The sequence below is a fragment of the Homarus americanus genome, unplaced genomic scaffold, assembly GCF_018991925.1.
Source record: "Homarus americanus isolate GMGI-L3 unplaced genomic scaffold, GMGI_Hamer_2.0 scaffold33468, whole genome shotgun sequence".
NCBI lineage: Eukaryota > Metazoa > Arthropoda > Malacostraca > Decapoda > Nephropidae > Homarus > Homarus americanus.
In genome coordinates this window covers 9,063,588-9,090,877 of record NW_024714177.1, presented here as the reverse complement: position 1 = coordinate 9,090,877, position 27,290 = coordinate 9,063,588, and the positions used below count along the sequence as shown (strand labels likewise).

Sequence of the window (27,290 nt, the reverse complement as noted above, 5' to 3'; positions counted from 1 at the left end):
GGATCCGTTCGTTATAGCATACCCCACTGTAGTTATGTCGCCCGTTCTTATTATCTCTTCTTATGTTTGCTGTGTGGTTGGTGTGTGGATTAATGGATGTCATGTTTTTTGACCTGACCTCATGTTTTGTAAGGTCACCCTGTGTACATCAACTCTCTCTCAGTCTTTGTAATTCAGTTGCCTCTGAAGATGTCTTGAATAAAGACGAAAGCTAAGGTTCTCCATTGTTTCCCTTTTCCCTGTGTGATTTTATCGAGATTTATCTTATCCACGTTTCCATTGTGGATCTACATGAATTATATATATACAGGGCTGCCTCACTTATCGCAAAGGTTACAGGCATGAAACTCGTTGCGAATATCGAAATTGCGAATAGCGGAGCAATTTCTCCCATAAGAAATACAGTGGGGTATGCTATAACGAACGGATCCTACTACGAATATTCCTATAATGAACGGTTTTACCTATAAAATTGAGAATGCTATAACGAACGAAACTCCTACAACGAACATTATTTAAATTTTTTTTTTTTTTTTCTAATTTATTGTTTTTTTATTACAAATATTAATGATATTCTTTATTTCAGGGGTTTAGATGCATATTTATGCACTTTTTTACAATTTTTACAATTTTATATTATATTTTTCAGTGTTAAGTGGTTGTATTTGGGGGCCTGGAACGGATTAATCCTATAACGAACGAATGCTATAATGAACAAGGTTCTAGAACCAATTAGATTCGTTATAGCATACCCCACTGTAATGTGAATAGGGGGGATACTGGCATCGCTGTGGTCACAGCCGTCAGAGTTTAACACTTGTTTTACTCATTACATATAGAACATAAAATAGATAAAGAAACAAGGGCATAACATCAAATAAACATCAATAACAAACACTTTGAGTTTATTTGGCATATATGTTTACAAGTACAGTATACTTTACATGTTTGAGTGTGTGAGACGGTGAGTGTTTGAATGTTTATGTGCGTAGGTGTGTGAGGTAAGTTTTAAACGTAGACTGTTAATTTTCCTCTTATGTGCTGTGTTGCTTGCTTGCTGAAGTTGGCATTAGGGGAGAGGGTGAAGGTTTATTGGGGTGAGAGGAGGCTGGGGTCCTCAGCCACCTCACTCTCCTCACTGCCAGGGTCCTCAGCCACCTCACTCTCCTCACTGCCAGGGTCGGCAGCCACCTCACTCTCATTTTCGCTGTCAATTTGCACTGAAAACTGTTGTTCTCCACTGGTTGAAGGCTGTGGTTCACTTGTTGAAGGCTGTGGTTCACTTGTTGAAGGCTGTGGTTCACTTGTTGAAGGCTGTGGTTCACTTGTTGAAGGCTGTGGTTCACTTGTTGAAGGCTGTGGTTCACTTGTTGAAGGCTGTGGTTCATTCGTTGAAGGCTGTGGTCTTGAACAGCTGCCTAAAAGCTGTGTTCTGTTTGGATGTACATGGGGTGGTTGGTGCACCGGGGCTTGATGGTTTGGCTGTGATAAATGCATCGAGTCATTTGTTGTGCATTCTTCCTCTTCTCCTCAACCACCTCGTAGTATGCTTGTATGTCTTTCTTGACATTGCGGATGATAGTGCAACTTCGGTCAACATTAGGGTCCATTTCTAATGCTATATCCATCGCCATCTCAAATGAAGAAATCAGCTTCCTTAGGTTCCGTACAGCTAGGAGTTGTGTTGGAGTTTCATCTGCATCTCCTCCTGTTGCAAGTGGCATTTCTTCCCGCTGAAGCCTCACCAGTTCTATCAGGTCTTCATTGGTAAGTTTTTCATTGTGAGAGTCGAGGAGGTCTTCTGTGTCAGCGTCATCCACTTCATCGAATCCAGCCTTCTTTGCAAGAGTCGCAATAGTCTTCCTTATTGCAGGCACTGAAGGGAAACCAACGAAGTTGTGCACACACTTGGGCCACAGCTTATGCCACACACCGTTCTTGTTCTGTTGTGTTATTGCCTCCCATGAATCACTGATGTTTTCTTATGGTTTTCCTGGTGTTATAGTGTTTTTTCCAAAACTCCTGAATTGTAGGTTTCCCTTCTCCATCGGTCCCCTCAATCAGCTGCTCCATGATACTCTGAGTGTAAGGCGCCTTGATTGTAGAGATGATGCTCGTCCATGGGTTGCAGCAAAGCCGTGGTGTTGGGAGGCAAAAACACAACTTTAATGTTTTTAACCAGTCAACCATAGCTGGTGGATGACCTGGTGCGTTGTCGATCACCATCAGAGCTTTTTGCATCAAAATTATTTTCCTTATTATAGCGATTAAAGCGACCGGACACATAGTTGAGCATGTAGTCGTGCATCACAGACCCTGTCACCCACGCCTTACGGTTTGAACGCCAGATGACAGGAAGTTGTCCCTTCACAACCCCCCCTCAGAACATGGGGTGTTTCAGACCGGTACACAAGAAGAGGCTTTAACTTCAGGTCACCCTCAGCATTCCCACCAATCAATAGAGTGAGGCGGTCCTTGGCAACTTTGAATCCCGGTGCGGTTTTTTCCTCCTTAGATATGTAGGTTGGTGAAGGCATTTTCTTACAGAAGAGTCCGGTCTCGTCCAAGTTAAAACTTGCTTAGGACTGTACCCACCCTCCTTAATTATGGTTGCGAAAAACGGTGGGAACTTCTCTGCTGCTTCATGGTCGGCGCTCGCTGATTCTTCTTGTATTTTTAGGTTGTGGATTGATATCCGTTTCGTAAATCTATCAAACCATCCATGGCTGGCACTGAACTCGGGTACGTTGGGTTTATCTTTAGCTATATCTTTCCACAGTGATCTTTCCTTCTGTTGAATCATGCGTTGCGATAAAGGTGTTTGAAGGCGCTGGGTCTGGTCGTCAATTCACGTGCTCAACATCCGCTCCATACTCTCCATCTCAGCATCACGGAACCTCGTCACCTTCGTAGCCGTCAGTGGTGTTGCAGATCCTGCCATCTCCTTGATCTTGTTGGTGCTTTTAACTATAGAATGCACCGTAGAGGGATCCAAGCCGTGCACGCGCCCAATCACTGACATTCCTTCTCCTTGTTGATGTCTATTTACGATATCCAATTTCACGTCCAACGTAACTGCCACACGTGATCTTTTAGCAACATTGCTGGGAGTTTTAGTAGCTGGTCGCATAGGCATTGCGAGAGCACACAAAACACAATTGTGAAATCTCACAAAACACACGCCAGCACATGTGAGCAGGGCTGGATTAAGGCCAATTGATGCCCTAAACACAGCCCAACAATGGTGCCCCCTCAGCCCTCCCATTGCTTAACTGACAAGATATTAAGACCATGATTAAGACTCAATGAATACTGATGTTGAAATATGAGATAAAAAATTCAGGTTTCTTCCAGGCCCTCCCACAAACCAGATCCTACAATTGTTTTAAATATACAGTAAGGGGGTTTTATTTATTCAAATACTTACAAAATTTTAACATATTGCATGTACATGGATTAAAATCGCCTTATAATACTTATAAGTTTACTTATACTTTAAACATTTTTCTTCTACTTTTTTTAATTGCAAAGTCTTTGAATAAGTCCTCAAAACTAATCTGCCGTAACAAATCTGCTTCTATGCTTAGCAGAGACAAGGCATCCAACCTCTCTTGTCGCATAATTGTTCTGTATGGATTTTTAATATGCTTCAGCTGAGAAAACGAATGCTCAGCTGTGCAATTTGTGAGCATAAATGTTAAAAATATACGAAATGCAATTTCTACATTTGGAAAAGCACATTCAAGTTTGTCTTCTAAAATTATTTTATAAAGTTCAGCGTGACTTAATCCGGTTTTTACAGTTTCAGTTGCACTGAACTTATGGTGCACATATGAGTGAAACTGCTGAAGCTCACTAGAGAAATTAATGTCCAAGTCCTCTGGGTAAGCATCAGCAATCGATTAAAAAAATGCAAACTTGTACTGTAGTAACAAATAAATCTACAGTGGGGTATGCTATAATGCACGTAATTGGTTCCAGAATCTCGTTCGTTATAGCATTCGTTCGTTATAGGATTAATCCGTTCCAGGCCCCCAAATACAACCGCTTAACACTGAAAAAATTCTGTGGAAAATGTAAAAAATACGGTACTTTATCTTACCTTAGTGTTATTCAGCATGCAGGTACCCCTAAACACTGGCACATCACTATCACTTCCACTGGGAGTCTTGGCTTTAAGGTCCTCAAACAATTGTTTAGCCTTCTCACAAATTATAGCTTCACTAATGTTACCACCTGCCATTTCTTTCTCCTTTATCCACACTAAGAGTAAATTTTCCATCTCTTCAATCACATTACACCTTGCTTTGCTAAGTCTAAAGATTCCCTTAGCCACTTGCACAGTTTTTAACTCCTCTTTATTCTTCAAAATCGTACATATAGTCGATTTAGCCATCCCATATTCATCACTAAGTTTCGCAATGCTTCTTCCATTCTCACGTTTCTTTATAATTTCTTTCTTAGTTTCAAGGGTTATTAGCTTTCTCACTCGCTTTGGACGACTCATTGTTACAATTGTATACTTGTATAACAAAATAGTTATACAAATAATGCGAATTTCCACATCAAAAGACGAAATTTCAACAATAACAGTGGTGCACTGGCTACACAATGAGACAAAGATGGCGCCTGACGCTCTTGTTGTGGGTCGCGGTACAACAATATTCATGCGCCAGGCGAAATAGTCCGGTATTCATCCGCGTTCGTTGTAGGAGTTGCGTTCGTTATAGCATTCTCAATTTTATAGGTAAAACCGTTCGTTATAGGAATATTCGTAGTAGGATCCGTTCGTTATAGCATACCCCACTGTACTTTCTAAAACTTTTAAATTTCATAATATTCTTTGCACACAAAAGAAATACCGGTTTATTATAATTATGAATGGGTTCTTATAAATATAGACAATTCCACCCACAATTATAATATCTCCGTTAGCCGGAATCCCTCAAACCCGGAACTCTCCCATAGCCGGAGTTGAAATTTTCCAAAGGGCTCATTTTCCGGAAAATTATGAGAAAATTTTCCCGATACCCAAAAAATTCCGGGGATGGTGGATTCTTTTTACAGGTTTGAGAAGTGAAATCCAGGAGCATTTTCTGGAAATAACGAGAAAAAATTTTCCGTTACCCGGAAAATTCCGGGGATGAGGGATTTTTTTTTACGGCTTTGAGAAAGTCGTCTCGTTACCCGGAAATCTCTCATTCACACAATACATAGATATGAAAACTGAAAAAGAGCTAAATTACATTAATTACAGTATTCTTTTTTCTTATGTGAAATTACAACTCCTCCCCGACATACGACCACCCGCACTTTTGACCTGCCTCAGTCGTACAAAAATTTTGTAAAATTACGTATTTTCGAGTCCTAATGTCAGTACAGACAAAATTTTCATTTGTAATTCACTTTAAAATGGCTGGCAAGCTTAAAAGTGAGAGTTTTGTGGTGCTGAGAAGAAAAAGCGACACCCATTTTACATTTTCTATGTATTATTTAAGCATTTTCAACTTACGACCTGGATTTGGGTCCCTAACCCTGTCGTAAGTCGGGGAGGAGCTGTACATGATACAGGTCGGGCAGCATATTTCTGAACTGTAAGCCAGATGAGACCCTCAACCCTTCCCTCGCTGTAGTTGCCAGATTTCATATTTCACATAAACTCTAGAAACTAGAGTTAATGTGAAAGATGAACTCTGGTAACTACAGCGAGGGAAGGGGAGGGAGGAATGATTCATATCATAACCAGTCAGGCAGTCAATAGCACTGCAGTTAAGGCGTCAGTTTCTTGTTATTAGTAGTATTATGGATCGTTTTGTGAAGAGGAGGAAGGAGAAGGAGTCTGTGGCCGGCAGCAGTGATCCTGCCGCTGCTGACCAGGACATGGACACGGAAGTTGAAGTGACTGAGACTGTTGATAGCCAGTCCACTGAGACTGAGGCCAGTGGCAGAGGCATTTTTTGTAATTTTGTCAAAAAATATTGAAAATATTAACTTTTTTGTATCAGTTATATTTTGTTTTACTTGTAAATAGGCAAATTTGTTTATTTTAGTATTTACTCTTTTATTTATTTTTAAAGTTGCGCGTTGTGCTTGTGGCAAATTTTTTTAAAGTGGTTGCGGTGCAACTATTTCAGCAGAGTTACGGTTGCAACCCCAAAAAAAAAGTTGCATGTGCCCACCTTTGGTCATTTGACTAGGAGACAATTTCTTACCACCCTGTAATGAGAATACATAGGGGCCTCGATTAGGGAATTTGGTTAACCATTCTTGAAGATTCTTAACTGGGCACAATATATGAGGAACCCTTGTCTCATCCATTAGCCACTTTATCCTGATAGGTTGAGCTTGAAAATCCTCCCTTGTATTTAAATGATTATTAGATGTTTTAATTGCCTGTATATTGGCCTGGCAAGTTAATGCTAAGCATTTACATACCTAAGTATAAAGCGAGACGTCGCATTCTGGACTTTATCACAAAAAACTGGTTTCTAGAAAAAAACGGCTTTTTTCCTTTTACGAATTTCTGGGAGGAATGGGTTAATGCCCATTGAAGTGAATACAACCTTTGCTTCTTCATAAAGTGAGGGTCATTTATCTCTGAAAATCTGTAAATCACCCTGGAGATCCTTTAAATTCCTAACTTCAATATCTAGGGTAGAACTTTGAGCCTGTAACACCTGATATTTTGAGTTGAACATTTTAAACCAGAAACCTGCCATCAAAACACTCGCAAGACAACACATAATGTATAGCACCTGTCACATCCATTTTAGCCTTCACTGTCCAGCTCTTTAGTGTTGATATTTCTTTGAGAGCAGAAACAATGCCCGGTAAATGATGAGCAAAGGGCTGGACACTGGCTACTCTATCTGTCCATTGTGTCCCTGATAACCTGTAAAGAGATGCACCTTTGTGATTTCTGAGCATCTCCCACTATTTGGGCTTGCTACAACAAAGTGTGTAAATAGTCTGCATCATCCCTCCCAAAAATTACTGCCTCTTTGCAACAAGCAGCAATATCTACATCACACAAACTTAGAGAATGATTAAATGTCATAAAATAAACAAACAATCAGCAACAAAACTTTAACGCCAGTTGCAGCAAAGCCAGCCGTTCTTTTTATTATGCTATGGGCCTCAGTGGCTCAGCTCAGTCACTGTAACTGGACAATTAACACCAATTAATTTTTTTCCACATTAATTAACTTCCTTAAGCAGGATATAGTACTGTAACTATATTTTATATAATTATACAGTGTAGGTATTATATCCAACAAAAAACTAAGTTTATCAATATGTAAAAAGAAAATTAAAGTGTGTTAATTTCACTTTACAATGATGTAAACACCAAAACACCACGTTGCAAACAGTGTCTCCTGTGTAACTGATATAGGAAGCTGCTTTTCCACTATACAAGGCTACAGCATTGTCTCAACAGTCAGTACTGACTTGCATTGAATATTTTCTTACACAGACAATACATTTGTGTATCATTACTGAATGAATATTCTTCCAAAATGTAATAAAATAATGTACTTTATTTCCTTGTTTTGGAAGAGCGTAAGATAAACCTAAGTTGCTCATCCTAGCAGAAACTGCGGCACCCCACTGGGCGTGCTAGTAGCTGCGAGTTCATGATGCATGCACGTCTTGAAGACTCGTACTGTACAGTACGTAGCTCAGTTGCTGACACTGTGAATGACTTGAGAAAATACTATTGCAAATTTCCTTGCCCCCTTTAAGTTTCCACAGATATGAGATATCCTTTTCCATATGAGTGCTTGTTATATATTTTAATACATAATGTTTATATATTGTCTTAAAATAATATGTAATTTTTTGTATAGTCTATAGAATGCAGGATGCACTAAGCTGCACGAATCCCTGGCTACCCCTTTGGGCACGGGCCCTGGTGTTTTGGTACTACAGTGCCTGTAGTATTACCATTCTCCGCTCATGGGCCCTGCTTTACTGTGCAGTACTGTACTTGGTAATTTATGCAAAAACTATTATCATCTATTATTTTGTTGCAGGTGACAATGTCTTTGTGGAACAGAGCACAGCAGTTGCCCCCAGATGCCCTCCGTCAAGTTCAAAATGTTTACGGTGAACAGTTTCCAATTGAGGTGCGACATTATCTGGCTGGGTGGATAGAAGATAAAATGCCCCAGTGGTAAGTACATTTAACTATTGTTATTTAAAATGATTATACTGTACATTGCAAGAGTCGTGCTCTTTATCATATGTAGTACAGTACAGTACAATAAAGTACTGTACCTTTGCAGTATGTGAGTTAGCCTTCATTTATAATGCCTTAAGGTACATATACAGTATACAGTACTGTACAGTATATATTTTATAAGAATGATACAATACTATACAGTATAGGGGGTCTCCGACTTACTAACGTCCAACTTATGAAAGCCCACCGATACGAACGAGGTTAAACTTTAAATTTACAGTATCTTATTTACCTGATGACTTATTTTTTACTTTAATTTACTGTATTTTGTCATTCTATTTCTTCTTTTGTCTTAAATTAAGTGATTTTAGATATATGTAAGGACTTAGGGTAGCCACTCCTCGACTTACGACGGGGTTAGGGACCCAAATCCAGGTCGTAAGTCAAATTATTCATAAGTCGAAAATGCTTAAATAATACATAGAAAATCTAAAATGGGTGTCTCTTTTTCTTCTCAGCACCACAAAACTCTCACTTTTAAGCTTGCCAGCCATTTTAAAGTGATTTACAAATGAAAATTTTGTCAGTACACAGCAATCACTAACGTCGGGAATCGAAAATACGTAATTTGACAAAATTTTGGTATGACTGAGGCAGTCGTATGTCCGGGTGTTCATAAGTTGAGTAGGTCGTAAGTCGAGGAGTAACTGTAATACAGTATAGTGGGATTTTAACATTGTTCTACAGTATAAGTATGGTATGCACATAGCATGTGTTCCAAGTACATTTCCGTGTTAAGAACGTCCTTCTGAATGGGACCCGTTCAGAACCTGGGTACCCCCTGTACAGTATAAATTTTGTTCATATAATTGGAGAATGAGCCAGCATACTCTTGAGGTTAGCATAAGTCTGTCATGACCAAATATTTATGTCGCAACCCTTAGTCTGAAGGTATCTTGAAGTGTCACTGTATTTTCTGGGAGGGTTACGGTATTGAAATGTTTTTAAGAGTTAGTTGTGATTAATAGACTGTAGATCAGCAGTAAAAGTTGTCTCAAGTTTGCCTCTGTTATATACTGTACAGGTGTACAGTACTTTAATGGCCTGTAAATCATTCATCAAGTTACTTATCAGGCAGCTTCCAGAACACCCCCTTGTCCATTTGTTTTGTCAAGGAGGTTGTCATTGTTCTGAGGCAGAGCCAATGATCTGATCACTGAAAACTTAAACATGGCTCACCAAATGAATGAGTAGTTAGCTAATGAGAATTTGAACTCATTTACAATCCAGCTGTGCCTCAAGAACATAATGGAGTCAAAACACTAAACATAAATAAATCATCAAAGTAAACTTGAGTCTTCTAAGTTCTTTATAAGGGCAGAACTTATGTTAGTTCTTCAGAAAAAGGAAGAGTGATTCTTGCCCTCAGTCCTGCAGGTTAGAAATGTAAAAAAAAAATTTTGGGTTGAACCCCCCCCCCCCAATATTTCCGAATTTTTGTAGCCTCGTAAACTTACATTTTGAGTTGCTTTCAAAACAAGATATCGTTACTGTATATTGTTTTTAGATAATTTTCACATTTATTTTCATTCATTTACAATAACTGTTGCCAAAAATAGTACTGGAAAGTACTGTGCTCTGCAAAGGTATTGTACAATCATTAAAATATTTTCAAATATATTTACTTTACTCTTCAGTAAAGTATTTTGTTAGTTTCAAATTTTATAGAATAATCTATCATTATTAAAGAAAAAATTATTTCAGGAAAAGAATAATGTAATCCAGTTATACAGGTATAAGTAATTACACAAGTTCGAGAAAGTCCTATTCATATATATTTTTTTTTTCGGAAAGAAACCATTTACATCACCAAGTGCTGTACTACCATAGTCTACATGGACTGGTTCAGGTTTAGGGATGGGATGCTTTATGACAGGGTTGTCAGTGCATCCTTCCTTTTCTCCACGTTTTCTTTTTTCAGTTTTATCTGCCTTTTGGTTTGAGAAAAGTGGTAAGGGAGATAGTCTGTTGTTTCTCAAGAGTCCTTCATTTAAGTTTACTCGGTTGAAATTAAGTCCAGTTTTAGGTGATGAAGGAAGTTGATAATTCATCTTTGAATCTGTGTTTGTGAATTAAGTTGTTCTTTTCCTGCCAAAAGGTATTATGAGTAGGCTTGATGTAATAATTATAAATTAGATTATGCATTCCCTCTAATACCACATATATTTATTTCTTAACAGGAATGAAATAGATCCAGAAAATGTATCTCACAGCCAGTATGCACATACTTTAGTATCACAGCTTATCCAGGAGATGGAAAACAAAGCCCTCAGTTATGGCAACAATGAAGACCTTTTTCTTGTCCGTATGCGCCTGGATGAAGCTGCAACGTCATTTAAGGTATGTTGCTGTAAAAACTAGAAACTGCATTTTTTTTTATAGTTTTCTTGTTCAGACTATTCTCCTATCTTGTTATCTTCAGTTTTACACTTGTTTTGATCACTATTGTGTCTCATTGAAATGTGTGTAAAATTGGTTTGGGATAATCCAGGGTTGAAATACACCCTTACCCGTTATTGTACAGTACTTGGAGAAATCTCAAATAGAAACAGACTTGTCCAAATGACGACTTCTTTCATCCATCAGACAATCTTATTTTTCCATACTTAGTACTGTTACTATCTCACACAACTGTAACATATGTTCAAACAAGCTCATGTTGTGAATTTTTTCTCCTTTATTTATTAATTATTATTATTTTTATTTTATTATTTTTTTGATAACTTTAAGCCATAATTTATCATTGTTCAGAAATTCCCCTAAATACCTTCCGGTGCATAATGTATTGTAGGTATCCTTTGTATGCATTTTTGATAATCAGATCAATTTGATACCGTTTTGAATTGGAGTACCTATATACAAATTTTTGAAGATACTGTACTGTACAATTTTTTTTCTATTAACACTATTGGGTTTAGGGAAGAGCTCTCCAGCGATACGCTGGTCACTAAACTCACCGCACTTGACTGCACCACACAAGGGATAATTGTACGTAATGAGTCATAGCAAGCTTGCTATTTGAGATAAAATGATGGGGTTTGTTGCATTAGCACTGGAATTAAATTTTCTACAAACAGTTTTATATAAGTAATCACGCTAAAATAAATATTTCTATACGTAAGTGCGAATAGAACACAAAATGTTTGTTTACACTTAATGAAAATTTTTATACATCACTTTATACCTGTGTTATTTCACATGATTGCAATATAAACCTTTTTCTAGTATAAAGCAAACATGGTTCGCAAAAAAACGTTATCAAGAAAAGTTTTGAAAAATTAATATTTCACTCGGTAATAGTGGTGTAAATTGTGCATTCTGATGAGCGTGCCCAGGCCAAGTACAGATTATTTTTTCCCTCCAAGCGCAAAATATAATTTTATATATTGAGTCATAGCAAGCTTGCTGTTGGAGATAAAATGATTGGGTTTGTTGCATTAGCATTGTAAATACAAAATCTAGCAATAATTTAAATCATACACCAATTTACACATGAAAACTTCAAAAGTGTTAATGACATTGATTTACAGGCAAAAACCCCAGTTACAAAAAAAAGCCTTGTTTTTTCTTCATAATGTTAGAAGATGCTTACGTGCTGACACAAGATTGCTTTACATCTTACAATATGGTACTGTACAGTATAGTCTCAGTGATGACCTGATAGAGACAGTGGTTGATGACTGAATACTTCAGTTATATTAAAAGAGAATAAAAAATTGATGAAAATTAGACTGATTCCTTTGATTCTGCTTCACATCTACCATGGTACAAAGCATGTAAGTCTCTGGCATATTTGCAAGAAGGTCTGTCAGCAATTGTGACACTTGCTTTATTGGCCCAACACAAGAGGAGAATGTCACTGGAAGTGATGTTACACCAATGAAGGTGATGTTAATGACAACTGTGGTAATTATTGTGATGCTGTACTGTATCTATATTTTTGGCCCAACACAAGAGAAATTTTTTAAATTATGGTCACATCAGAATTCCAAACTAAATCAGGTCAAAGACTGAGGGGACATGAGTAATGAATTACCTCTTTGGATTATATTGGTTGAAACTGTTAATAATATGCTTTGACTTTTGATGTGTCTGAACAACGATATTTTTGTCACATACTGTTTTGAAAAAATCTCTGTAAACAGTGCATGACTCAGATAATACATGTGTGTTGTTGATTAGCATCACACCATAATGTTATCACTGCTTATTCCTCTATCACTCTGTGAAAGAGGAATTGGCAGAATGTGCAGTAGTATTGTTCTTAGATTACATTTGCATTCATAGGTCCTGCCATAAAAAGTAGTGTACTGTACTAAATTCTCCACACAAAGGGGTGATTTACAGTGATTAGAATAGGAATTTTATATCTAACTGTCATTAACAAACCAACTTTGAATTAACTAAGAGAACTTAAGGTTTTAGGTAATAATTATTTACATACAATATGATCTTTTTTATATGACAAGGTTTTTGTGCTCTTCACTAACCTTTATTCTCACTTTGGGGTCTTAGTGCACTTGTTGCAGTTGATATGGCAGAAAATTAAAAATTATAAAGTTGATATATCAAGTACAAAGTGAATTCAGTTGAAAATTTTGATAAAAAGTCAGTAATTGATGAGTAATAAAGACGTGATTCAGTGATAAACTCCTTGCACATCCATTATGTAAAAGAATCTATGACATGTTTCATCATTTTATTAGTTTACACTTTTGGTTTGATTTTTATCTGAGAGTACACAGCAACTGATAGTGGAAGATAAGATTTTCATGCAGAGAAAGCCATTAAGTTTTCTACGTAGAAGCCAGTTATGGAGAGGATCCAGAATAGCGTGGTCAGGCTTTTATCTAGAGTGCTTCCTGTGGTGTTGATATGCAGTACAGTACCTGCTGTTGTCTCTTCTGGTGTGCTTACTTAAGTTCAGTCTGCCTATTTTGAATATATATACTGATATGTAGTTGGAAAGATCAAGTTACATGAAGACTTAAATTATAAAAGTATCATCTTTAAACAGGTATTCGAATTTAAGTGAACTAAGAGATATTTGTTGTAGATTTAACGTAAAGTGAAGCAAGGCGATTGTTATAGAGAAGTTCACGGAACTTCTAGATTTTAAAAGTAAAAATTAAATTGTGTAAAACTAATAACTGAGGGATTTAGCATTTTTTTTATTCCTTGCTACATTATAAGCCTGAGAGTGCATCAGGTCTCATTGTAAGTTTAATCATCTGCTAAAAGGTTGAATGGCATACAGGATGTTTTCTACCATTTGTCTGTCCATTATTCTCAATGGCATTGCAGTATTTACGTTTTCTGCATCTCAGACTTCACGAGATAGAACCAAACCAAATTTTATATACAGTATTGTGTTTATGTGGGAGGCAATATACAGCCTTCTTGGTTTTGAGTCCTTCTTTTCCTTCATGGCTGCCTTTTTGCCCTCATGCCATCTACCACTGAAATATGTACTACCTTACTCTTTCATCAAACTTTCAATTTCTATTCTATCTGTATGTCAGTACTGTACCACCTAACCTAACCCTGGTCAGCTCATTGACACTCCTTACATTTCCACATCTCTGTAAAATATAGTTTTATGTATTTCATATTTTCTTTACCCTATTCACCCATATTTGTACTACAGGTACTGTATTTAGAAATATTGTATTGCTTTTAGATATATGTAACCTGTGTGCATATAAAATCTTGAAATATTATACTTAATATGTATTGTTGTGCTTGCAGGAGAAAAACTCGGATGCAACAAAGTAGTTTTTACATTAACTTATAATATTGATGATAATAATCCTCTTAACATATTCGCAAAGGTTAGGATTCGGCTTCTTGAATCCATCTACATCCACCTTGAGCACATCCCTCTGCCTTATCTTCTGTTTTCCTCCTGATATCCTCCCTCTTTACCAGTTATTTCCAGGCTCTTTTTGGTCGCTTCTATTTCCTCCCGTTATACCACATGTTTTCTCTGTTGCAGTGATTTAATTGATAAACTCAAGATACACAATGAACCATGTGAATTAATAAGTTTTGATGTAAATTCACTTTTCACTAGAGTACCTGTGAAAGACCTACTTTCATTTCTTAAAGATAAATTACAACTGTTAGATTTAACTATTGAACATGATACTTTTCTCAAATTGATAGAGTTATGCATAACTGACAATGTGTTAAGAGCAAATGGGCAGTTTTACAAGCAAATATTTGGCATGGGTAATTGTCTTTCTGCTCCTCTAGCCTGTATTTATATGGAGTTTTTTGAGGCTAGATTACTACCCAATATAGGGGTCTTTATTCCTCCATGGTATAGATATGTAGATGATGTTCTTTGTCTTTGGCCTAGAATCAGTGACCCATTGGAGTTTTTAGACAAGGTTAATGATATTGTCCCAAGTATCACATTCAAAATTGAAAGCGAAATAAATGGATCCCTTCCATTCCTTGATATGCTTATCATTAGAAATGGCCATAACTACAAATTTAAGGTGTACAGAAAGCCTACACAGGTAGACAGTTTCATACATTTTTTATCGAATCACCTGGAGTCTACCAAAATGTCAGTTTTTTCTGCTATGTTTTTGAGATGTTTGCTTATTTGTGACGCTGAGTTTATTGATAAAGAATTGAAACACATTCGTTCCATTGCACAAGAACTTGGGTACCCTTCTGTGTTTGTTGATCATTGTTTTAAAAGGGCTAAAAAATCCTTTCGTTCTACTCAAACCAGGCAATTTCCTACACCGAAGAATATTTTGACTCTGCCCTATCGCAATGAATTTGTCCCGTTAGTTTGGTCCCTTAAAATACTAAATATTAATGTTGTTTTCAAGTATGACTCGACCATTACCAATATGTTAATCAAAAATAGCCCAAGTTTGAATGTAAATGAAAGTGTTTATTGTATTCCATGTAGCTCAGAATCAAACAACATAAGTACAATATCAGAACAGCATCTGAAAGCAGTGCCCTGTTCGTTCATGTTAGGAATAATAATCATCCCATTGCTTGGGAAAAAAGCTTAGAAATATTAAAATTATCATGTGTCACAGAAAGACTTCTGGTTGAAGCTAGTTTGAAAATGGAATTAAAATCAATAAACCTTAGTGATGGTCAGTTCAAAATTGATATTATGTTACATAAATTTATTTGTCAGTGGCCCAAGATTAAAAATGCTTTGAAAACCTTTGATCTAGATGTATGATAGTTATTTAGTGGGTCCCTTATTTTTGACCTGACCTGACTAGTCACGTCACCCCCTTTCTCTTAAGCTCCTCTACGTGTGTGTTGGTGTGGGGATTAGTGGATGACATCATTATGACCTGACCTCATGTTTAATAAGGTCGCCCTGTATATTTAAGCCTCTCTCTGTCCATGTAATCCAGTTGCCTCTGAAGATGTCTTGAATAAAGATGAAAGCTAAGGTGCTCCGTTGTTTCCCTTTTCCCCGTGTGATTTTATCAATATATATATATGTTCATATATTCCAGCGATGTAAATTTAATCAGGTCCTAAATTAACCAGGGTTTTAAATACGAATTGTAGTTAGTAGAACAGTTGTTATTCGAGGCTTTCCTGGAGTGAGATCTCTACTAGATTTTTTATTGTTTCTTCATCATTTCATGTACAGTAATGGTAAACCTAATAGCTAATATCCTTTTGTTTTCTTACAGACTCGGTACCTGAACAATAATCCTCTTGCTTTAGTGGGTATTATACGTGAGTGCCTCAAAACAGAACTGCATCTTGTTCAGCAACACGAAAATGTAAGTGTTTTCGGGTAATTTGCATGAAGTGTTGCGGGGGGGGGGGGGATTACAATAACTGGTATCACATCACATTTGGCGAGTACTTATGACTAATTTTTCATTATATACTGTAGAGGATTTTTTTTAAGCTCCTTGTCATCAGGAACCCTCAGGAAACATTTCTCCTGTGTCATAGTTTCAAAATTGGCCCTTACAGATTTTTGTTTTCTTAATTCTGTTTTATATCAATGTGGAATGCATAGACTACACCATTTTATGTTCTTACAATTTTTTTTCACAATGCAGTACAGTACTGTGTTTGAAAGACGTAATTTATTCTCATTAAAGTACAGTATATTGTCACCCTATTTCATTTGTTCCTATATATTTAACAAATGATTATGTTATTCAGTTTTAAAATTGCACAATTTGAAAATCAACCAAGGTTAAGTCTCTTATTGATTAATTACCCAGTGAAAAAAATGAAAGTGATCGCATGTGTGCTGCAGTATCTGCCTTCTGATTTTGTGTAATGTTCTTACATACCAGATGTTGGGAGCTGTAGTACAACCAGCCAGTATGACCATTGAGCCGTGTGCTGAAATAGTTAGTGAATTAGATATCTTACTCCGACGTACTCGTGAAACAGCAGATGAGCTGAGGCACCTGGAACAAGAACAAGAATCCTTTGCGTTACAATATCATGACTGTGCAAAAATTAATGGTGAGTAGGGTACAGCTCCTATTAACTTTATTAGTTTATTGTAAACCGTAATTTTGCTCTGGAGTTGTAACAGATTCATTGTGTCAATATGCCTGTACCCACAAGCACACTTGGGCATAAAATTTTCACTGGCAGTTGGTGACATTGATTATTGTATTTCTAACTTTCTAAGCTGATTTGCAACTTAACTAATCTTTCTGAATTCCTATGTGTGCTTTCTGAAGGTGTATGTCTTTATTTTGAAATATTAGTTTGTGTGCATGCATGTGTGTATAGTCCCGGACAAAAGTCCTCTGTCAGGCAGTTTTGCCTAACCTGGTTATGTGGCAACGATGGAGACACACACACAATAATAAATAGATCGAACAGACAGCCAGGCATGAAAGATGAGGTACTATGGAGAGAGACAGTCTGTCAACCAGGAAGAGACCTTTACCTTTGACCCGTGTGACCACCACCCGTTACCCCACTTGGAACTTACATAAGAACATAAGAATGGAGGAAACTGCAGCGGGCCTATTGGCCCATACTGGGCAGTCCCATTCACACCCAACCCCTATTGCTCATATATCCATCCAACCTATGTTTGAAGCTATCCAGCGTATTCGAGTTAATGATGATGTTTGGTAACTTGTTCCATTCATCCACTTACCAGCCTTAGTTAATTCCCAAGTGACCCACTGCCACATAGCAGTTAATCCATCAAACAGACCATGTCAAACTCACACAAGTTAAAATGTTTATTTTGTTGACTCTACTTGTTTCACTGTCACGTTTTCGTAGTTACTTACTCTCAGGTGATGAAACAGTAATGAATTGTGTATGAAGAATATTCTTTTAATTAATATTACTTTACTAGCCATAAACTGGTTGCATCTATCTGAACCACGGGCCACACTAAATTAAATTTTTAAATCACTCTGTGGGCTGCACAAAAACATGGTTCGGGCCGCGGGTTGCCCATGCCTGCTCTTTGGTTTAAAGTGCGCATTTCATGCCTAGATTGCCATGTTGCCAGCACTGTCAGGAACAAACCAGTGAATACCATTAATATAATTATTTCAACCTAAATTGAATGATGAGAACCAATGTATTCGCAAGCACAGACGAAATGCTTCCCCACGCACACACGCCGCAAAGCACCGTCTGCTAGACACCTCGATGCACATCGTCTTTGAACTACACCATGCATCGATGATATGAGATTTCTTACGTGAGTGTCAGGAGGACAGGTATAAAAAAATGATGCACAAAGAGATACTTAATTTCAATTTGAGAGGGTTGGTGATAGTTCCAGACAGCAGGGTGGCAGGAGGGAAGTGCTCAAGTCAATTTTGCCTCGCATTCCTACTTATCATTAGTGTAATGTTTTATTGCCAACCTTTTAGTATAATCAAGTGCCACATTTGAGATATTAACCTTACATATTACAGGGTTCTAAAAAAATTTGAAAGAGAACAGAATACACAATGTGGAAACTCCCCCATGACTGACAGACTCACACTCACATAGTTTAAATGCTGCTCTACATTCCAATTGATAAAATTGGTTCAAGTACATTGTTATATCTAGTCCAGTGCAAAGGAAGGCTGCAGGAGTTGCTGCCTGGTCCACTCCTGCTGTAGCTTCCACATATTAACCATATTAGCTCATACAGTCTCAATGGGGTTCAGATCACAGGCTTTACTCAGTTAGTCCAGCAGCTGGATGTGGTCTCTGTGTTCGGTGAACCACTGCGCAACTCTGCTGACGGTGTGGATAGGGTATCGGTCCTGAGATAAATTGAAACAGGAGATAAAATCAAGTGTCATACAGTTTATATTATTATAAATATTTTTTAGCTATTAATTGTATTATAAAAATGCTTCATAACATTATATGTATATGTATAGGAAATATAACAAAACTTTAACTGCATGAAAATGATGTGCTCAGGGTAGGGCAGGGTGTATGGTCGGACTGTTGGCAGCGAGATTACCTCTTAAAAAAAATTCTAGATATTGCTCAGTGGTGAATCTATTATTTATCTCTGCCAACTCACCCACACTGTTGAAGTTGATCCAGCCCTACATGTTTATGGTCACATGGCTTCTTGATAAACATGTTGCCTGTTATAACGGGTGTTATCAGGTCTCCACCAGTGAAGACGGCTGTACAGTAGGTGGTAGAGTTGAAAGTTGTTTTATCCGAGAAAATAACTCTTGCCCACTAGTCAAAGTCCTCCCCACATACTGCTCAGGGAACTGTAGTCTTCCAACCCAGTGTCGTTCTTCGAACCTTTCCTCGATAGCAGGAACCCTGGTTGTAGTTGGTGGAATGACTGAGCAGTTGCTGTATGACTATGTCATATCTTGGATAAGTTAAAGGTTATGGTGAATGGCATGAACTGTCCCTAGAATCGTCATTTCCATATTACAATAAACTATCATGTGCAATATTATGAGACTGGCATCATTAATACCTTCAATAAAAGCAAAAGGAGAAGGATAATATACCCACAACCACTCTCTTTCAGCGACCATTCTCCTTTATGAACCTCTCTACTATGAATAGTAAAACTTTGATAACTCGCCATGTATGGGGTTCTGGCCTTGCCATTTATCCCAAATTCCGACTTATCTCCCCCCCTCCCCCCCCTCAAAAAAAATATTGCGAGAATAAAAAAATAACGGCCAATATACCTATACATGTAATTACTAATTCTTAAAAGGTTACACTTACTAATACTGCAGGCGAAGAAGGAAGTATTGTAGTAGGCAACACAGGGGATTTGTAGGTGATGCAAGCGAATGGTAGGTGACGTAGGGGAATGGTAGGTGACGTAGGGGAATAGTAGGTGATACAAGGGAATGGTAGGTTACGCTACACAAACAGTAAACAGTGCAGAACTTATGTATATTACTATAATTTGGTCTTTTATACAAAATAAGGGATAAATTTTAACACAAATTATTTTTTCTCCACATATAATTCAAGTCTGAGTATGTAAATAAACATGTAACTTATATTACAGTCATTCCTTGGTTATTGCGATTTTCGTTGTCACGCCTCCATCAAAATCTGCATACCTGCTGTTATAGCGCATTTTTCAAGCTGAGAATTTCGTTATCACGCAGTTGCCTCCAGGTGTTTTTACTCATTTGCTTCACCTACATCTATTGAGGATAAAATCTTTCACCTACAAATTGACAATAACACATTTGCTGTAATCAGACATATCTAAGTTGCCTCAACAAATGCAACCCCAGTTGCAATTTCAAATTCTGTGTCATTACTAAGGAATGACGAAGTCTCGGGTGCACTCTAAGATTGAGAGAAAAAGGAGGACTCAGGCATCCTGAAGCGATGAGAAAACGGACTCCTCGGACGGGGGACTCAAATAAAGAAAGCACAGCTACATGTTTTGTGGACTACAGTATTGAGCGTACCCTTTTCATCACTGTAATAAACCTAGCCATGCCTATGTGTGTTTCTGATCTTTACCATAACATAATCTATATATTTAGGCCGAGAATTTAGTTATCACACAGTTGCCTCCAAGGGGTATTGTTACCCCCTTGCTTCACCTACATCTATTGAGGATAAAATCTTTCACCTACAAATTGACAATAACACATTTGCTGGATGAAAATGGATGGAGGTAACAAAACTTGAAAGCGGTTGTACAAACACAAGCACTCACACATGCCACTCATACTGACTGACTTGACACTCACTTACTTGACATGTTTTACCAACCATAAAGACAGTTGAAGCTTTCAACATCACTCACAATGGATCTTGAATGTTCTAACTGTAATCAGACATCTAAGTTGCCCCAACAATTGCAACCCCAGTTGCTTCGCCGAGTAGTCTCCTTCCTGGATAATGTTTTTTAATTCAGGCGGGAATATCTCGACAGCAATCGTATCTGAACAATCAGCTTCACCAGTCATCTTAATGTTATGAAAGTTATAACAATACTTAAAACGTTGAAACCATCCTCGGCTGTCCGTAAAGTTCTCTTCCTTTGATCTTTCACCCTCTACTGCCTTTAAGTCGTCAAACAAGGATTTTGCTTTATGCTGGATAACCATAAGGCTCACAGGGGAATTGCATTGATTCTGATCCTTCATTCACATAGCCAGCATCTTTTCCATCTTTTCAACCAAAGAACTTCGAGTACTACTTGTCTTTGTTGCACTCGGAAAACTACCACTTCCAGCACTAGCCTTAATCTTGTCCGTATTGGTCCGGATAGTACGCACTGTTGTGGGGGTTAAACCTAGAGTAGCAACTATTTCCACCACACGTTCCACATTTCAAAATGGGTTAAAACCTCCATTTTCGTAGCTAGGTTAATGGTCTTATGTTGCTTCTTCACGACACTAGCATCAGTAGCACTTGATGGGCACTTGGAAGCCATTTCGAATGGTTAGAGTACAGGATTACGAGCAAAAACACTTCAACTCATAAAAATATATCACCAGAAAAAACATTGGAGAAACCACTCATACCCTTCATAAAACCTAAACTTTACCATACATAGTAACACAACAATTATATTTTATTTCTTACAATACCTTCCTTGCACTAAATTCTTCTTCTCTTTTTTTACTCTGCTTAAAGAAAAAAAATCATCCCATGTGGTATTATGCAAATTAAGATATAATTTTTGTTGAATGTTAGTAGAGTCAAGATTTAACACATGTAGGTGTGAAGGTCGTCTGTAGATAGAATGTTACGAGTTGACAGAGTGTGTGGCATCTCCCTTAAGAAGAGTTACTGGAGGGATCAAGGTGTCAGGGATATACATACAGTACTGTATGTACACATGTATAAGTTGATCTCGTGTATAGGTCAACCCCAAACTTTCTTTTCGTATATAAGACGACAATTCTACCCTTGGGTTTGAGGGATACTGATAGGCCTAGTATGGGATATGGTCATATAATATAACCCTAGAAGTAAAATATTACATTACTCTAGAAGTAAAATTCACTGTTATCATATTGGGGAACAGCCTTGGAGGCGTAATGTTAGCTAGTGTTCGTAGCTAGCAATACCAACTGAGCTAGTTTTTGTAATACTGTATGTTTTTGTCTTCACACTGTCTTTAGTATTTAAGCATAAGACACAGCAAACAGGTGAATGACACTATTAAGAGTGGTGCCGCGTCTCTCCCTCAAACCTGCAAAATATAAACCCAGTGTGAATTTTACTCCCTTACATTATTCTTTTTGAATCCTCACATTCCGGTATTTTCTGGGATTAGAAACACTTTCAGTTATATATCTATTCACATGCATGACAGCATTATAACATGACTGATGCGACCAAGTGTTGCAAGTCAGAAACTGCATTTTGTTTTTGTATTTTTTGCTCTCTTTTTCTCTAGTTATTTGTTTTAGATCTTTACATTCTTTGCTACAGTAATTTGCTTTACTTACGGTAAAAGTGTTTGAAAAGAGAAATGCTAGTAACTTGAAATTCAATTTCCGACTTGGCAACAATGCCATCTACTGGTGTATCACCTTAAATAATAAAAAGAAGTGAGACTGGTCATACAATGTGAGTGTGAAATGAATGTTTATTTGTCCCAGTATGTGTATAATTACTGGTAATGTGGCATATGAATCCATAAATGAATGGCATTATGCCATTGATGTACAGTACAGAAGAAGGAATCTGCTGGCAAGCTAGCCTACAGAAAGAAACTTATCGATAGACCTACAGTACCTTACCCTACCGGAAGCGTGTCGTAAGTTAGCCTACCGTTAGGTTAAGGAGCTTAGCCTAATACAGGCATTGCATAGCTTATTAGTACTACCCTAATTGGTAAGTACAATGCTTATTGGTACTAATTGGTAAATCTTTTTCATGATTTAAGACAACAGGTGCCCCACTCATCCCCCAACATGCACAGATTTCAACCCTTTAAAAATACTACCCATGTACAGGTGGACCCCCACTATATACTGTACTGCATAATGCACTTTTAAATTGCTCCTTCATATTCTTCTCCAAGGTATCACACACCCTTGTAGTCTTTGTACTGATGTTACAGTGTATTTTTATATAATTTTTATATAGTATACAGCATATAAATTTTAATTTCTTATTACCTGAAGTCTGCAATGTTTTCTAGTTTTGTATTTAATTTTACTGTGTTGCATGACAAGAATATTATCTTGTATTCAGATCACTTGTCCAGCACAACTTCAGTTTTCTGGGTAAACTTGAAAAGGTTTAAAAAAACTTTTATGTCTTTCTCATTTCCTTTGCCACAGGTACTCATGGCATTTTATCTAAAAAGTATTTAGTTGTATTTCTTACTTACTTTATTTGTTGCAGCACATCTCTCTCACATTCAAGGTCAAGAGAGAACACAACAGAATCGGGAACTCGAACAGAGTTTGAGGAGACGTAAAGATGTTGGTGAACAGCAACTGGCTCAGAAGGTAATGATAATGTATATGGTGAATTTGATAGGAAGATCCATTATAGGTATGACTTTGAAAGTAACACAATAAAAACTAATTATCCTCCATTTTATTTATATTACAATTTACAATTGTAATTTGTTAATTTCCTTTGCAAATAAATTTTTTTAATGTTCTTTTATCAGCCTGACCAATTTGTGATTTTTTTTATTGTGTTATGGGATGTCTTGGTAATTGAGAAAGTTCTTATCATTAGGTGTCAGGGTTGCTGCAGCGACGAATGGACCTGGCTGAGAAACACAAAGGAACCATAGACCGTCTAAATAATCTCCAGCAACGGATTCTGGATGAAGAACTTATTAACTGGAAACGGGAACAGCAGATGGCAGGAAATGGAAAACCTTTTAACCAGAATAAACTTGACCAGATACAAGATTGGTGAGCGTGATTATGATTTTTTTTATATCATCACTGTTGCAAGGTAATGTTAACCATGTCTTAATCATCATCATTTTACAGCCATTTTATAAGCTTGCATAAAGTAGCTGCAATTACCTTATGGTAGCTGTTGGGTTAAACTGAATGGGATGGCCTACCCCTGCTCACCACTACAAACCCAGGTACTGAAGCACTGTCTTTTTTTTTTTTTTTTTTTTTCATGGGGATTAGCCCACCCGGGCACAGGTCACTGACCCACATCGGGGCCTGGGGGGCGAGAGTGTAATAATAATAATAATAATATTAATTCATAGTAAATAAAATTTATAATAAAAAATAAAAATTTGAAAATAAAATAATAAATTAATAATGATGAGAATAATAATAATAACAACACTGTAATAATAATAATAAATACAAAAAAAATGAAAAAAATTTTAAAAATGAGAAACACTATATATGTACTGTATAGTGATCCCTCGGTTAACGGAATTTCGGTTAGCGAATTACCTTCCATAAGAATCTTCAATTCGATTAACGAACAAAAATTCGGTTAACGAAATCCTTACAAAATCGTGTCAACATGTTTTCACCTGCTCACCAGCTGGAGTATTAGTCCGCCAATACAGTAATCGATTTTAGGGCTTAAATTCGTTACCATTTGAGTAAATATCAAGAAGGTTGTACTATTCGATAATTTTCCAAGTCTTATATTAAAATTTTTAGTCATTTTTAACAATTATTTAACATAATTGAAGTACAGGGAACTAGTTTTTAGCATGCCAAACAGCCACTTGACTCACCCAGAATGGCGTCAGTTTGTGTCTCTGTTCAGTGGAGGATTATTATTATAGTACAGTGACCCCTCCGTTAACGAACTCATCCGTTCCAGAAGGTCGTTCGTTAACCGAAACCATTGTTTCAATGGGTTTTTGGGTAATTGGTTCCAGCTCACCGAAAATTTCCTAAATTCAACAAAAATGGTAGAAAAGTTCACTTACTTTGAGGTGTGTATGTAGAAGGCTCCTGGATGATGATGATGATGATGGGATTTAGAATGGGGTTGGAGGAGAAGGAAAAAGAGAAGGCATTGGGGTGGAAGAGAAGTCACCCCATGGCGCCATTTCACCCATAAAATTTTAGTTCTCTTGGTGTAATTCAAGATTATTTTCTTTAAATCAACACTGCACTGCATTATATATTGTCAATATGTAAAATATATTTCAAAATGACCAATAATTTGCTTGGAAACACAGAAAAAAAGCGTTTAGTTGAAGAGAGTCTCAAGCAAGATGTTACCTCCAGTGAAAACAGAGAGAGACTAACTCCTGTTTGCTGTGTTAAGAGGCTGGATGCCGCGCATTAAACTAGTCACTTTACCTTCAGTTATGTTCAATAATTGTTAAAATGACTAAAAATTGAATATTAAACTTTTAAAATTATTGAATAGTATAAACTTCTTGATATTTACTAAAATAGTAAGGAATTTAAGCCCTAGAACCGATTAATGTATTGGCGGACTGATACTAAAGCTGGTTGCCGGTCAGTAAGCGAAAACATGTTGAGGTCGGTTAAGTAAGAACCCGTTAAACAATTTTTTTAGTTGACCGGGTGAAGATTATGGAAGGCAGTTCGTTAATGAAATTACGTAAGGGGTGTAGTAAACGAGGGGTGTGTATATTTTTTTATTTGGGGGGAGTGCTGTACATATTGTTAAAGACAGTGTCTGAGAGCTGGAGAGCGAGGAAAATTATGCGTGAAAAACTTAAGAAGACTTCATAAGATAGTACTTTCTTTAATGAATAGATGGCAAACCGATTTACAATTTATGTAGATCTTTAGAGTTTCTTCGAGAGATGATTATACAGTTCATTTGTAAACCACAGAAAACAATATGTCAGTTTGGTAATAATATTCTTATGATCTTTAGTACAATAATTATTTTTTTAAATTATTGTACATATGATTAAACATACCACATACAGTATACTTTTATCTGTAATATACAGTACAGTAGAACGTCGATACAACACAAGATACGTTCCAAGGGAGGTCGCTTTAAACCAAATTCGCACTAAATCGAAGTGTTGTTTCAATGAAATAATTTAGTTTGGCACTTGAGAGAAACACAAAATACTAAAAAGACTGAGAGTCGACCCAGTTGCACCTCAGCCCATCTCTTAGATTAAACAGAACATTGTTTTTTGTAGTATTATGTTAACAAACACTCATAAATCAACATAGCTAAAATTATGGGACGTGAAATTGTCTGTTTACTAGTGATAAGCTGATGGGAAGAGTGGGGGGGGAGTGAGGTGAGGTGAGGTGACATGACATGTTTGACAGTTGCTGCCAAGGTCTAGTGCTTATTTATTTATCTGTCCTTAAGAGTGACTTTAAGTTTTCTCTTATAAAATGTTACTGAACTGACATGTTCTAATTAATTTTATTGCAGAGGGCTAAAAAAAATTTCTCTTGTGCAAAATATATGACGTTTACATTCAAATTATTTGCCGTCTTGCAAGGATTCTAGCAATGCAAATTACATTCACCTAACTTTAATTTGTGATATTATATAAGATAAAAACTTAAACCCTAATACCACCAAACCCTGGCTGGGAAGATGGGGGAGGTGACATGTTTGACAGTTGTGCCGAAGGTCTAGTGAAGTATTTATTTGTTTATTTATGTCCTTTAGATTGAGTTTTTGTTTTTTATTTATAAAATGTCACAGAACTGACCGGGGAGAATATAATTTACATTGCTGGAATTCTTATAAGGTATTGATTAATTTGAATATAATCAGGCTATAGTTTGCACTCGACAAAATTTTAGTAATCGTTTAGTACAGTATTTTGAGTACATGTACAGTACAGCTTTGGCCTTAGGACAGTGTAGCGTGCCCAGAGAAACATTAGGCGCGAATTTTAAAATATGATGCACCAGATCGACTCGCGCAAAATAGGAAAGATTCGCTTTAAATTAAAACATTGTCCTTAATTGTTGGTGTCCCTTTAAATCAATAATCTTAAATTGAATCGCTTTAAATTGACGTTCTACTGTACCTGTAATTGGAAAATATAAGCGATGCTACAGTTGCATATGGTGTTGACTGATATAACTCTGTTGAAGGATTGTATTTATTTATTTATGTATGTTTATTTCTATTTAGGTGTGAGGCATTAGCAGAAATAATATGGCTTAATCGCTTCCAAATAAAAGAATGTGAACGGCACCAGACAAAAATACCCATCACTCCACCTGGAGGCGTTGATATGCTGCCCACTCTGAACTCTCACATTACAAGGCTCTTGTCCTCTCTTGTCACAAGGTAAGTAATTTGGGTGTTCTGTCCTTCTATATATTTATTAGTCTATCTACTTGTGAAACAGAGTATCAGTCATTACTATCTCTTTCTGTTCATCAATCCATCTATCTGCAATCAGCTGGCTTTCATTTGCCAACTGGAAAAAATCCTTAATAAAGTTTCCTCTATACATCTCTATCCTTGCTCAGATCCTGAGGATCCTTTGCACAGTCTTGGTAATTCTCTTTTGGTCTCTCCATTTTCTCATTTTATCTTTCATGCATCCACAAACATCCATCATATAATTCCTTTTTTACATTTGGCCAAACTGTTAGTGATAGCATTTATCATTGTTAGATTTTGTATTTCTTATTGTACTGAATGTGGAAGGAAA

The 27,290-nt window shown here is 36.9% G+C and overlaps 1 protein-coding gene across 3 annotated transcripts in view; it reads left to right on the top strand.

Annotated features, from left to right (window-relative positions):
• LOC121878043 (signal transducer and activator of transcription 5B-like) overlaps positions 1-26,945 on the top strand; it is a 30,773-nt gene extending 3,828 nt beyond the window's left edge. For all 3 annotated transcript variants that reach the window (XM_042384015.1, XM_042384008.1, XM_042384024.1), the window contains exons 2-8: positions 8,034-8,173; positions 10,423-10,582; positions 15,931-16,023; positions 16,555-16,729; positions 23,063-23,169; positions 23,408-23,589; positions 26,762-26,945. In XM_042384015.1, coding sequence (XP_042239949.1) covers positions 8,040-8,173; positions 10,423-10,582; positions 15,931-16,023; positions 16,555-16,729; positions 23,063-23,169; positions 23,408-23,589; positions 26,762-26,924 — 1,014 coding nt within the window. In that variant the 5' untranslated portion in view covers positions 8,034-8,039 and the 3' untranslated portion in view covers positions 26,925-26,945. The remainder of the gene's footprint in view (positions 1-8,033; positions 8,174-10,422; positions 10,583-15,930; positions 16,024-16,554; positions 16,730-23,062; positions 23,170-23,407; positions 23,590-26,761) is intronic.
• Positions 26,946-27,290: the final 345 nt, after the last annotated feature.